The sequence below is a fragment of the Juglans microcarpa x Juglans regia genome, chromosome 1S (genome assembly GCF_004785595.1).
Source record: "Juglans microcarpa x Juglans regia isolate MS1-56 chromosome 1S, Jm3101_v1.0, whole genome shotgun sequence".
Classification (NCBI taxonomy): Eukaryota; Viridiplantae; Streptophyta; class Magnoliopsida; order Fagales; family Juglandaceae; genus Juglans; species Juglans microcarpa x Juglans regia.
In genome coordinates, this window is record NC_054595.1 from 8152265 (window position 1) to 8165598 (window position 13334).

The 13334-nt window shown below is 37.3% G+C and overlaps 1 protein-coding gene across 3 annotated transcripts; it reads left to right on the top strand.

The window, feature by feature from the left end:
* Positions 1-9259: 9259 nt before the first annotated feature.
* On the top strand, positions 9260-12377 carry LOC121247881 (RNA-binding protein 24-like). 3 transcript variants are annotated; one of them, XM_041146349.1, is made up of 7 exons: positions 9260-9590; positions 10162-10354; positions 10456-10588; positions 10896-11004; positions 11135-11171; positions 11262-11508; positions 11607-12377. In XM_041146349.1, the coding sequence occupies exons 2-7, from the start codon at positions 10172-10174 to the stop codon at positions 11690-11692; spliced, it is 795 nt and encodes a 264-aa protein (XP_041002283.1). In that variant the 5' UTR covers positions 9260-9590; positions 10162-10171; the 3' UTR covers positions 11693-12377. The 3 variants fall into 3 exon arrangements, 2 of the variants coding, with proteins under 2 accessions (XP_041002283.1, XP_041002284.1); XM_041146350.1 differs by having other exon boundaries at positions 10172-10354; XR_005937301.1 differs by lacking the exon at positions 9260-9590 and having other exon boundaries at positions 9607-10354; positions 11607-11996; positions 12082-12377.
* The last annotated feature ends 957 nt before the right edge of the window (positions 12378-13334 follow it).

The window sequence follows — 13334 nt, forward strand, 5'->3', positions numbered from 1 at the left end:
CAAACAGGTGTAGTGCTTTTGTCTTCATGGTATCACAGAGCCTTTAAGACTCACATTCATCTACTCGATTCTCCATGGCCTCACAGAACATTCCCTCACCTACTCTCACCATCACCTCCTCTGCTGTCCACCTCATTACCATCAAACTTACCTCTACGAATTACTTTCTCTGGAAAGCCCAAGTAATACCGTTTCTCAAGGGTAACCAACTAATGGTTCCTACCCCAAACCTCCACCTGTTATTAGTGATAAGCCTAATCCCAATCATGACAAATGGATTCTCCAAGACCAATTGATTATCTCTGCCCTGAATTCTTCCCTCACCAACAGTGTTCTTGCCCATGTTCTTGACTGTTCAACTTCTAAGGAGGTATGGACGACACTTCATGGCCTTTTTTCTACCCAGAAAAATGCTCATCTTCAATTATCCACTCTCAAGAAGGGCTCTAAGTCGATTTCTAACTATTTTAATAAAGCCAAAGCACTCTCTGCCTCTCTTCATGATGCCGGTCACCCTCTCCCCCTCTCTGAATTCAATATTTACCTCTTGGCTTGCCTTGGTTCTGACTATGAATCTTTGGTCACGTCTATCTCTACTAGACCAGATCCACTCTCTTCCTCACAAATCTTCAGTTACCTCCTCAATCACGAATCCTAACTTGCCCACCAAACTCAATCGATTCTTTCTGCCAGTCCACTGGCTGCACATTCCACTGCAGTTCGGTCCTTCTCTTCACCCATACTACCAAATTGTAGCCGTGGCCGTAGCTTTCGGCGAGGTCAGGGTGGAGGCCGTGCTCCTAGTTCTTCTCCTTCCTCAAATTTCTTTACAACTCCTTCTTCAAATCATCCAATGTGTCAGGTTTGTCATAAAATGGGTCACACTACTTTAACCTGTTACCATCGCTTTAATCAGACTTATCAATCCCCTCCTCCACAGTCTCTTTCAGCCAACTACACGACCTGCCCTCCCTTTCCTGATTCTTCCAACAGTTGGTTTCCTGATACAGTGGCCACTAATCATTTTATAGCTGATTTCTCAAACTTGAATCTAGACTCCCACCAGTATCAAGGCACTGACCAAGTCAGCATAGGAGATAGCTCATCCATTGCAATTCAAAATTATGGCACTGGCATTCTTCCAACTCCATCTGAACAATTTCTTCTCCGTCATTTATTTCATGTTCCTTCAATTTCTCGCAATTTATTATATGTTCATCAATTTTGTCTCGATAACTCTGTTTCTTTTGAGTTTAATTCATCTGGTTTTCTTGTGAAGGATTTACGCACACATGAGGTCCTTCTTCAGGGTCCCATTAAGGATGGCTTATATGTGCTTCCATCTGATGCTTTGGTTGTGACTTCTCCACCCAAACAAGCACTTATTGGTGAAAGAACTTCTCCAAAAATATGGCATACCCATTTTGGTCATCCCTCTCCACGTACTACCTCATTTACTATTTGGCATTTTCAACTTCCAGCTAATACAAAAAATAACTTGTCTCCTTGCTCCGCCTATCTCCAAGCAAAATCCTATGCACTACCACATCCACCATCACCATCCCGATCCACTCAACCATTTCAACTTTTATTTTTAGATGTTTGGAGACCAACGCTATCCTCTAGTGGTTTTCATTTTTATTTGTCTAGTGTTGATGACTTTAGTAAGTATATTTAGTTTTTCCCTCTTCGTGTCAAATCTGATGTTACTACTATTTTTCTAGCTTCTATTAAATATGTTGCAAATACCTTTTCTTCCAAAATAATTGCAATTCGAATAGATTGGGGGGGTGAATTTCGTCCCCTTCCAAAAGTACTCCAAAATTTTGGCATCTAGCATAGAATTACATGTCCATATTCGCATGCTCAAAACAGTACTATTGAACAGCGTCATCGCTATATTGTAGAAACAGGACTGTCATTAATAGCTCAGTCTTTTGTTCCTACTAGGTACTGGGTTGATGCTTTTGAAACTGTTGTTTTCCTTATAAATCACATGCCCACTTCTATTTTGTAAAATAATTCTCCATTTCAAATACTCTTCAAACAAACTCTTGATTATTTTTTCTTACGCATTTTTAGTTCTGCTTGCTGGCCTAATTTGCGTCCCTTTAATCGTCATAGACTAGACATGCGTTCTCAACTTCGTGTTTTCCTAGGCTACACATCTTATCATAAAGGGTACAATTGTCTTCACATTCTATCTGGACGCATTTATATTTCACATGGCGTTCAATTTGACGAAAATTGTTTTCCATGCTGTCGTTACAAGTCCCTCTATACATACCACTCGGACCTCCATAACTCCCTTGGCCCATCCTGACTTATACACCTTTCCCTTTGAGCCCAATACACTCCCTCAGCCCAGTACCTCTTCCGATACTAACTCACCCTTGTTTTAACAGACTTTATCTCCCTCTACTGCCTCTCAGTGTCCAACCTCATCCCCCTTTTTTGGCCCAAGATCATCAGCCCATCAATCCATTATATCCAGCTTACCCACTTCAGCTCCTGAGTTCTCTCTTCATTGTCCCGAGTCATCTTCTTCCCCATCAAACTGTAATATCTCATCTCCCTTACCAACGCTGTCACCCTCTGTCATTGCCTTGTCTCCTTAGTCAAGCACGGTACCCACCTTATCTCCTATTTCATCACCGATTCTATCTGAACCTAACTCCATTTCATCTTCTCCCTTGGTTCATCCCATGGTCACCCACTCAAAAACAAACATCCATTGTCCTCTACGTCGTTTCGACGGTACCGTACCTTGGCCCCCTCCAAAATCTATCTCTCATTTTACTAAATCAAAGTCCATTCCTAAAGAACTCACCATATACACAAAGGCCTCCAAATTTTCTGCCTAGCATGTTGTCATGGCCAGCGAATTTGAGGCCCTTCTCCACAACCAAACTTGGACCGTTGTCCCTCCACACCCCAGTTAGAATTTTCTTGGCTCGAAATGGGTTCTCAAGACCAAGAGACATGCTGATGGCACCCTAGAGCGACGAAAAGCTTGACTGGTTGCTAAAGGTTTCATCAGCAGGCTAGTCTTGATTACTCTGAGACTTTTAGCCCGGTTGTCAAACCAGTAACGATTCGGTTGTTGCTCTCCATTGTTGTTTCCCGTCACTAGCCCCTGCATCAGCTCAATGTTCAGAACGCCTTTCTTCACAGTGACTTGGAGGAGGACATCTTTATGCAAAAACCAGTAGGTTTTGTAATTTTGTCAATCCTGACTCTCCTCATCGTGTGTGTAAACTCAAAAAATCCATTTATAGGCTTAAACAAGCCCCACAGGCTTGGTTTTCAAAGCTAAGTTCGGAATTAATTACTTTGGGATGCCTCTGTTTTCGATTCCTCATTGTTCATTTATACATCTGCTTCAGCAACTATTTATGTGTTAGTTTACGTCGATGATATTATAGTTACTGCCTCTGATCCTTCCCTTATCACTGATTTCATCACTGCACTTCACACTACATTCCTGGTAAAAGATCTTGGCATGTTACATTATTTCTTAGGAATTCAAGCGCCTCTCACCTCTGCTAGTTTATCTCTTTCACAGTCACATTATATTTCTGACTTACTCTTACGCTCAAATATGCACAATTCAAAGCCTGTGTCTACACCTATGTCTACTTCAACTAAGCTCTCTGCACTTGAAGGCTCTTCCTTTGAGGATCCACAGCTTTATCGTAGTGTCGTAGGGAGTCTCCAATATTTTGTCTTCACAAGGCCTAATATTTTTTTTGCTGTAAACCAAGTCTGTCAGTTTATGCACTGTCCTCGTCTTCCCCATTGGCAAGATGTAAAAGAATACTTCAGTATCTTCATTTCACATCTTCCTTTGCCTTACATTTCTCTCCTACTTCATCCTGTAAACTTACTGCCTTCTCCGATACCGATTGGGCTGGCTGCCCTAATGACCAGAAGTGGTGGTTTTTGCATATTTTTTTGTTCACACTTGATTTCCTGGGACTTAAAGAAGCAACCTACGATTGCACATTCCTCAACTAAGGCTGAATACAAGTTGGTGGCAAATGCAGTCTGTGAACTACTATGGTTGCAATCCTTGTTAAAGGAATTAAGAGTTTTTCTTACTAATCCTCCTACTTTACTTTGTGACAACCAAGGTGCTACTTATCTTTCTGTGAACCATATTTTGCATTCTAGAACAAAGCATGTGGACCTAGATTTTCATTTTGTGAGGGACTGTGTGGCAGCCAAAACACTCAATGTGTCCTTTGTCTCTAGTTAGGACCAACTGGCTGATATTCTTACAAAGCCTTTGCCTACTGGCCGTTTCTCATTGCTACGTTCAAGTCTTACCATACTTCCTATGCCACTTAAAGCAAGGGGGGATAATAGAGCACATAGTGACTCAGCATCCAAAGAAGCTTCTGCAACAAACTCTCAACAGAATTGCACAATAGACGTGCTGGAATAATGTAGAAGATTCTCAAATATTTTCCATAACAGAATACGAGCACATTTTGTAAATATTTTCTAGAATTTACTGTCTAAAATATAGGCTCAAAAAATCTATAAATATTATACCGTTGTACTGAAGAATTATACAAGAATGAAATGAATTTTGCGTTGTCTAAAGTTTCTCTGTAGCATTTCTTCAAATAGGTGTAGTGCTTTTCTCTTCAGACTGTGATCAATTTGGTATCAGAGTATTTCAGTCTTGTGGAAGCCATGGTAGAAGCCATAAGGAAGATCCTATAAAGATTTGCAAAAATGGGTGATTAGAACATTGAGAAGCACTTTGTGGAAGCCATGGCAAAAGCTAAAGGAAGACCGCAAAAATGGGTATCAGAGTATTTCAGCCAATCCCCATCACAACCCTCTTCTATCAGTTCTATCTCCAATGTTTAAAACCAGAAAAATATGAACCTAAATCTCAAAACTGTTGGTACTTGTGTCTGACGGCTTTTTGATGGAATGTTTCGCTTTGGACATGAGAGGATATGGTCAAGGTTTTCCTGTACCATTTGATTAATTTTTCCCAAACATTAAAAGAAAACAAAAATAGGAGGAAAGGATAAAACACAGATCTAAAAGCTCTCTTGATAAGCAAACAACGGCAACTTGGACGGAAAAATTATTCTTCATTTCACTCGAGGTTGACTTGGGGAAGAAAAATGGATGTGCAGACACTGCAGAGAATGGTAATTGAGATCGATGTGCTTCTTCATTTTTGTTAATATAAATATCAATTCTGCTACAGGTACCCCGCGTTGGATACCTGTTGTGGAATCGGCTAACGTGGCATTACCACGTCAGCCGATATTATTTAAATTAATTAATTAAAATAAAAAAGAAAAAAATAATATATTTTTTATAAAAAAAAAAAAAAGAAAAAAAAAAGAAAGAGGAAGAAAACCCCATCCCAGCCATCACCCAAATCGGTCTGAAGCAAATCAAACCCATCTCAGATAAAAGTGTTGGGGTTTACGAAAGGAAGGAATCAAAGGTCCTTGTTCTTTCATTTGTAAGATTCGGCTTCATATAGGAGTAGTTGCCTTGTTCGTTCATTTTTGCAACACTATTTGGGTAAGAAAAAGTCCACTTTCTTATACTCAGGTGATGAAAGCTCCAGATCTACTCACTTTAGACTTCATTCCAACACTACTTCTACCATCAGACTTTGCCTTGTTCTTTCATTTTTTCAACACTTTCATATACCCAGGTGATGAAAGCCCCAAATCATGATGATCAAATTGTTGCCCACGATTACACTTCCACTCTCTTTCCATATTTTGAACAGTGGAGAAAAGAATACAGTATTCTTCTTCTTCTTCATGTTTCTTCTCCACTTGTTTGAATATTCTTGTTTTTCGTACTCTGTCTGGTTTTCAATTCATATCCATGGCAGCCATCATGAGTAGGTCATTGATTCCTACCAATCGTTGGTTGAAGAAACACTACCAATGGGGCACGGCTTGGTCAGAAAATAGCAAAGACGAAGAAGAACCAGTACCCACGAAGAACCTGTCTTCATGTTTCGTCTTCGTCACGAAGAACCTGTCTTCATGTTTCGTCTTCGTGGTCTTCTATGGGAAAGCTTGCTCCCGAAGCCAAAGTGTTGCGTTCTGTGAGAAGAAAATGCAAAGAAGATGCAAAGAAGAAGATGAGAGGTTGCTAATTTGAACGAAACGCACTATTTTATTTTTACATGTGGTTAGACGTGTACGCGGAAGGTACCCCTCCTGAGTGTAAATAGCTTTTATCTATAAATATATGGCTACCACGTGGTTTTGCCACGTCGAGCAGTATAAGAGAGCGGTAATAAGCAGGAAGCCAAGTAGCACAACCCTTTTAATTTTCTCTCTCCTCTTGGAATCTTTTGACCATCATAGATGCCGTCTGCCACGCTTACCTCTTGTTTTCCAATTTTCATTCGATTGATTGACAAACATTGCTGTGTTTTCTTATGTTCTTTTTTTTTTTCCTTACTATAATAATATTGAGCAAACAGAAAAGCATCAAATGGGTGCCCCTGTATACCATGTTCCCACATGGATCTTCTACAAAGACAATGCTATGACAACTCACATGATGGATTGTTCTCTCTCTCTCTCATCTTTAAGACAACACATGGTGAGGTCTGCCATATTTTCTTGCCCTTGAGAAAAGCTTCACCGTTTACTTGCTCTGTAACTGTTATATTTCTATGTCCGCACGCGGCACGCCATAACTTGATTTTTAATACCCGATAAATACAAGGTCAGCAGGTAGACTAAACTTTAATAGGATAATGTTATATACAGTATTAAAATAACTTGATTTTGAATTTGTTTTTTTTTTTTTTTTTTGAAATTTGAGTAAGTTGTAATGATTAGTTTAAAAGTGTTTATGTTTGAATGATGTTTGAGAAGAAAATAAGATGAAATAAAATAAGATGAAATGATATGAGATGAAAATTATTTCCAAACCTTCCGTGCAAATATCATTTCTCAATTCCATTACATTACTTATTGATAGGCAAACATTAAAGAGTAATGCTACATACAGTCGTAGAGTATACAAACATCGTGCAGTTGCTTTGAAAAAGAGTGAAGTTCACTATTAAAAAATTAATTTATTTTCATATGAGTCTTATATTTATTTACTTTTTTTAAAGTGATTGAACGACACTAATACACTCAACTATCAGTTCTCCACATTTATAGGAGGGAAAATGTGTCAAGTAGACCCAATTGAAACTGAGAGGACTTCGGAAAATAGTGAGCCGCCAAAGTAAAAGACTCATTAGGAACAAACATCGCCAAGGTGCTTGCTAAGTGCGGGCCTCACCAGAAGGTACTCGCTAGGGGAAGTGCTCACTAGAGGAAAACCACGCCCAAGATGCTCGTCCGCGATGAATCTCACCCAAAATTAGAGATGTAACCAATTCGGTCCGGTTCGATTTTAAACAAAATTTAAGATCAAACTGGTGTATACAAATTTTCATATAAATTCAAAAAAGTTAATTCATATACACATACATAAACTTCTAGCCATTGGCAACTTGCGGACTCAAGTTCACGCATATGGAGGGGGGATTACAGAAGCTTCTCACCAACAATAAACTGCACTTTCAGGTAATTTCACAATCATAAAACCCTAATAACATAAACACAATCACAAAACCCTAATGATTTATATAACTTGAATTAATTTCAAATAACTTAAATAATTGGAATGAAAAAAAAAAATTAATGGAGAAAAATTACGGTGAGGAATCGAAGATAGAGAGACGTGAGGTGAGGCCATAAGTCTGTGAGGGAGGTTCAACGACAACAATGATGACGTGGGCTCACGGTATGTGCGAGGATCGGTGAAGGGAGGTAGAGAGACGGAGAGTGAGGTAGAGAGATAGAGACGAGAGGGCAGAGGAGAGGCAGAGACTAGAGAGGCAAAAACGAGAGTGAGGAGAGGCCGTAAGTCTATGAGGGGAGGTTCGACAACGACAGTAATGCCATGAGCTCATAGTATGTGCAACAGCCGGTGAAGCTGAGGGACAAGAGAGTGAGGCTGAGGAAGAGAGACGAGAGACAAGAGACAAGAGAGTGAGGCTGAGAGACGAGAGACGAGCTCGTGAGAGAGTGAGGCAGAGAGTTTGAGAACCGAGGCCCGGCTTTAGGGTTTAGTCAAGAAATGAGAATCGAGAAAGGAGAGGAAACAACGTCGTTTCCTTTTTCTTTTTCAATGTGGTTCTTTTTTTCTTTAAATGATAATTAATTTTTTTTTATGGTTTGGAAAATTGATAATTATAATTTATATATATTTGTAATACATTTAATAGACTATAATGATTTAGTTATAGTGATTAGTATTAGTATAACTATATTAATATAAGTATAACTATAGACTATTAGTATTAGTCTATAAAACCAGAACTAGACCGGTTCCAGCCGGTTTCCCTAATACACGAACTGGTCCGAGACCAGACCGGACCAATTTAAAACTAGAAAAATCAAAAAAATGGGTCCGGTCCAATCTTGATCAGTTTTTCAGTATAAATTTACACTCTAGGCCAAAATCGTTCATTGAGAAGGAATCTTACTCAGTGGCCGTTAAAAGAAAGTTGTATCCTGGAACACCCAAATGTAAGGAAAGGCTTTTCACAGTAAAATCTTTCCCTATCAGAATAAGGCAGGTAGGTCCTTGTGTCCACGACTCATGACCTGGCCTTTTACAAGCGAGGCAAGTAAACAACAAGGCACATTTAATGCATAAGCAACCTAATGAAGCATTAAATGAGTATAAATATAAAACTTACTGAACATTATGAAAAAATATTTCCTAATGTATAAGGCACATTTAATGCATAAGGCACATTTCCTTTTTTTAATTCTTTTTAAATATTTCCTTTCTACTAATAAATTGGCAATATCCATATTTTTTTTCATATTTACAATATGAAAAAATTGGTTAAAAATATTTTCAGAAGAAAATAAAATAGATGTGTTTTAAATGATGAACAATAAAAAAGAATTTGTTTATATGGTGAAAATCAAAGTAAAGGAAAATGAAGGAATAAATGAAATATAAATAATAAAAAATATTTACATGATAAACAAATTAACAAATTATTGTAGCTAATTGTATTTTGCATTTCCTTTTACATGAATGAAAGGCAGTTTTGGGTTTTCGGTAGACCTAAATTACAGGTTCACCTTTGGCTTAATTATATATAAAAAAATATAATAATAATAATAAAAATAAAAAAAAAAAAAAAAAAAAAAAAAAAAAAAAACAGGAGGGGAGCTCCCAGAATTGCTCTCCTCGTTCACTTTCCCACCATTTTTTGTTTTTCCAGCAAGAGAAAATTTTCAAGGTTGTCAGAAAGTTTTGGCCAACCAAACACATAACCTAGTTTCTTGTACCTTTTCGATTAATAGAATTCCTGCAGCTACAGAATAGCTGTGTTCCAGAGAGATTGAGAGGGAGAGAATGCGCGCGCGCGTGAATGAAGTGATCACGATCAAAGAGACGCACCAGATGCCATAAACAGAAATGAAATACAGATACTATTGCCATTATTGTTATTGACGTGTATAATATTGCAGCGCAGAGGAAGTTGTGATACAGCAAAAAAGGTTGGTCTTTTCGTCTTTGACATATAAAATTCATTGGACAACCTCTCCATGCTAACCATTGTCTTGGGTGCCCTCTAGCATCTATTCTGTTTTTGCCCTGTTTTTTTCTAGTGTCTTTCTTTATTATCTCTGTCCTTAATATTAATGGTGTACATAAACATTTTCGTAGTAATTTTTTTTTTCTTTTTTCTCTCTTTTCCCATTAAACAGTAATTATTTTCTTGTTACGGGTATCGTTTTTGAGGAATCTGAGGAGTTGTTGTGGCCGTCTAAATTCTATAAACGCATGACGTTAAAACAAAGGAGAAGAACAAGAACAAGAAGAAGCAGAATAACAAGTGCATGAGTCTCTGTGATTACATTGATATGATCTCCGAACCCGAAAAAACAAATTTTCTATTTCTGGCTTTATTTACCAAAATCTTACATTTTTTTTTCCCTTCTGTGTCTTTGGGTTGTGGGGGTTATTTGGTTTTGTGCAGGGGTTTTCTTTCCTTCATTTTAGTTGGGGGTTTGACAGTTTTGGTCTGCTTCTTTTTCTGTGTGTGATATTTCTCGTGTCTCAACAAAGGAAATTTCAGATGGTGGGTGGTAACAATCCGGGGCAGTACAATGACACAAGTTTTACCAAAATCTTCGTGGGAGGCTTGGCTTGGGAAACTCAACGGGATACCATGAGGAGGTATTTTGAGCAATTCGGAGAGATCCTGGAGGCTGTTGTTATCACAGATAAGAACAGTGGGAGATCCAAGGGTTACGGTTTTGTAAGCCCATTTTCTTTCCTGTCATTCCTTTTAGTTTTTCAAATGGCATTTTCTCTTGTTTTATTTACTTCGTTTTTATGGTTTCTTGTTTGTTTTCTTAGGTTACATTCAAAGATCCAGAGGCAGCCTTGAGAGCATGTCAAAACCCATCTCCTGTGATTGATGGAAGGAGAGCAAATTGCAATCTCGCATCTCTTGGTGCACAGAAGATTCGTCCACCAACTCCTCTAGATGGTGTCTCCATTTACCTCTTTTTCTTTTTCACTTTTTGTTATGCTAAGGCTAATAATCCTCAAGTATTCTTCTAATATAGAATCATAAGACAATGGGAAAATAACCAATGTTTGATTAAAGGGTATCCAATCCACAGCATGCCTTTTCCATTCTCATAATGTGGTTTCCTTTAATCCAGCTCATTTTCCTTATGGTCTCTGTTTCAAACAGAACATTAATTTATTTTTATGCTAAAATGAAATAATGTGGATTTGAATGCCATAGTGTATAAAAGGATTTAATTTTAGTTTTGCAAATAATTTTTCAGGTTCAGGAAGATTTAGACCAGTCAGTGGCTTGCTTACTCCACCTGCTTATTATGGCACATATTACCATCAACCTAGGGGTCAATACACATTTCTTTATTCAGCTTATGGGTAAGCTAGGAAGTTCTAAGATAAATGTCAGGATAATGCTCTGTTGTCTTTTCTACATTTTCTTTCCTATCAATCTCTAATATGTGTATATATTTTGTTTCTTTTTTGAAACTTTTCGGTCAATTTTCAGATACACTAGATATTCCAACAATGCAGTGTGTCCTGTGGTTAGTACATAATCTGTATGCATATTTGACAGATGATTTATACCAATTTCATTCAATTCCCTAGTGTTGAGTTTGATGTCATTTTCTCAGAACTATTATAGTGTTTATGGGGATCAACAATCTTCTCCTTTCTATGCCAACAATGGGACAGCAGGGCCACCCGGGATGCTCCACAATTTGTACCCGTTCTATGCACAATATGCACAAAGTGGCCACCCTCATGGTTTTGGAGTTCAATATCCCCAAATGGTACAGTACCCGTATTTGCCTCAGCACTATGGCTCTACTGGGATACTTTCTCTTCCTTCTTCAATGGCAATGCAAACCACAACAACAGGTGTTATATTTGACCCACCTTCTAGTTTTAATTGATTGGTCACTTGGAACGCATTAACCACAACAATAACCTGAGAATTTACATGCAAAATGCAACAGCCGCAGCCGCAACAACAGAGGTGACTACAGGTGCAGGTGCTTCTCAGGCCACCGGAGTAGCATCTGAACAAAATTCATCAACTTAGTCTTTACTGGGGAAAAACAATGCTTTCTTGAAAGACTAAAAACATGGCCAGAAGGGTGAAAAGCATCACAAGCAAAAAACAAAGAAAGTGAACAAGAAAATAACACTTTATATTACTGATTCAAGAGGATGCCTGATCAGCTGGCATAACAAGGGAAGGAGTGCAACGATACAGATTGGAATCATCCATTTATGGAGCAATCGTGCATAGACGTATGTTCAAGCTTGTTCCAATACCCGTCAACTTTGCTTTGTTATTAGTTCACACGCAAGATCATCGTCTCCGTCATCCTATTTTTTGAGAGGTTAGCATTAGGTGAAGAACCATATTCATTGATGTATTGGCATAAGGTTAGAAACTAAATATTGGCTTTGGATTCTACCTTGTAGACTAATTACTAGATGGTAACGTCTTGGATGCAAAGAGCATCCAATGACAAACTTGCTCATATTGGCAGTGATCAAGGGCTCCAAATTAGATTGATTTTATATCTTTGAACCCCCTATTGGTTGGTCAAGTTGAAAAGGAGAGCTTGGATGGCTGAGGCATTTGACTTGTAAATATCGTGTCTGTTCATTGTTCCATGAATCGTTCGTTTTAAGAAGATAGGATTAGTTGAGAAAAGGATTTAGATCGTCATATTTTTTTCTTGATCTTGTGGATAATCATATATTCTGATCTTTCACCTTTCGCTTTCTGTTGACATTCTGTATTCATCATTGTGGTTCTTTTGCATAGCCACATCTTCTGGGCACCATAGAATGTGTTCAAAGTCCAATAGGATCTCACAATGCATGCGGTTAATGGGCGTGGCACTAGTTTATGTTTACAAGTTGCGCATGGGGATGCTTGTGATTTTATTCTTAAAATTCAATTTCACTTTTTCTAGTGGATCCCACTTTTTTTATAAAGGGTCTTGCACCAAACTTGCATATCCTTGATCTGCACAAATAACTTCCCATATTTATATGCATATGTATATATGTTTATATAAAACTCAGCTCCATGAGAGCACTCTCATTGGATTAGCCAAAGTTAAATGACATTTTTTATGAATGTAAGAGAAATTTGACTTTTGGCTATTCCATTCACATAAATCTCCACATTGAAATAACTATTTTTTCATTATATAACAATAAAATAATATAAGATGAATTTGATTTTGATTATTCACATCAAATCTCCACATTAGATTATACATTTATTCATTATATAGTAATGAATAACTAATAATTTCAAAAATATTTAATTTTTTTAATTATTAATTTATTTTATTTTATCATATTTTACTATTATACCTATTATATATTAATTAATAATCATATTCTTATTAAATTAATATATCACTAACTGAAATTAATATATCAATTATGATCAAATATGTGATAGAAAGAAAGGATAGAGAAATAATTAATAAAATATGTATTTAATGTATGTACAGTAACCTTCAAATTTGGAAATACTTTTGAAAGTCACTATATTTAGAATTTAGCTAATCCATTGTGAGTATATTTTTCTTTCTAATAGCTAAATACTCAATAGATTTAACTTTTAGCTAATCTAATGAAAGTGCTCTCATAGAGGCTTGTATAACTTTTAATAACTTCGTATTTACTTTTTTTAATATTCTCTCTTAACTATA

Excerpts from the sequence above, each read along its gene's own strand:
- LOC121247881 (XM_041146349.1), top strand. The coding sequence starts at position 10,172 with ATGGTGGGTGGTAACAATCCGGGGCAGTACAATGACACAAGTTTTACC. Across the intron at positions 10,355-10,455 it reads GATCCAAGGGTTACGGTTTT|GTTACATTCAAAGATCCAGA; the intron begins GTAAGCCCATTT and ends TTGTTTTCTTAG. Across the intron at positions 11,005-11,134 it reads TTTCTTTATTCAGCTTATGG|ATACACTAGATATTCCAACA; the intron begins GTAAGCTAGGAA and ends GTCAATTTTCAG.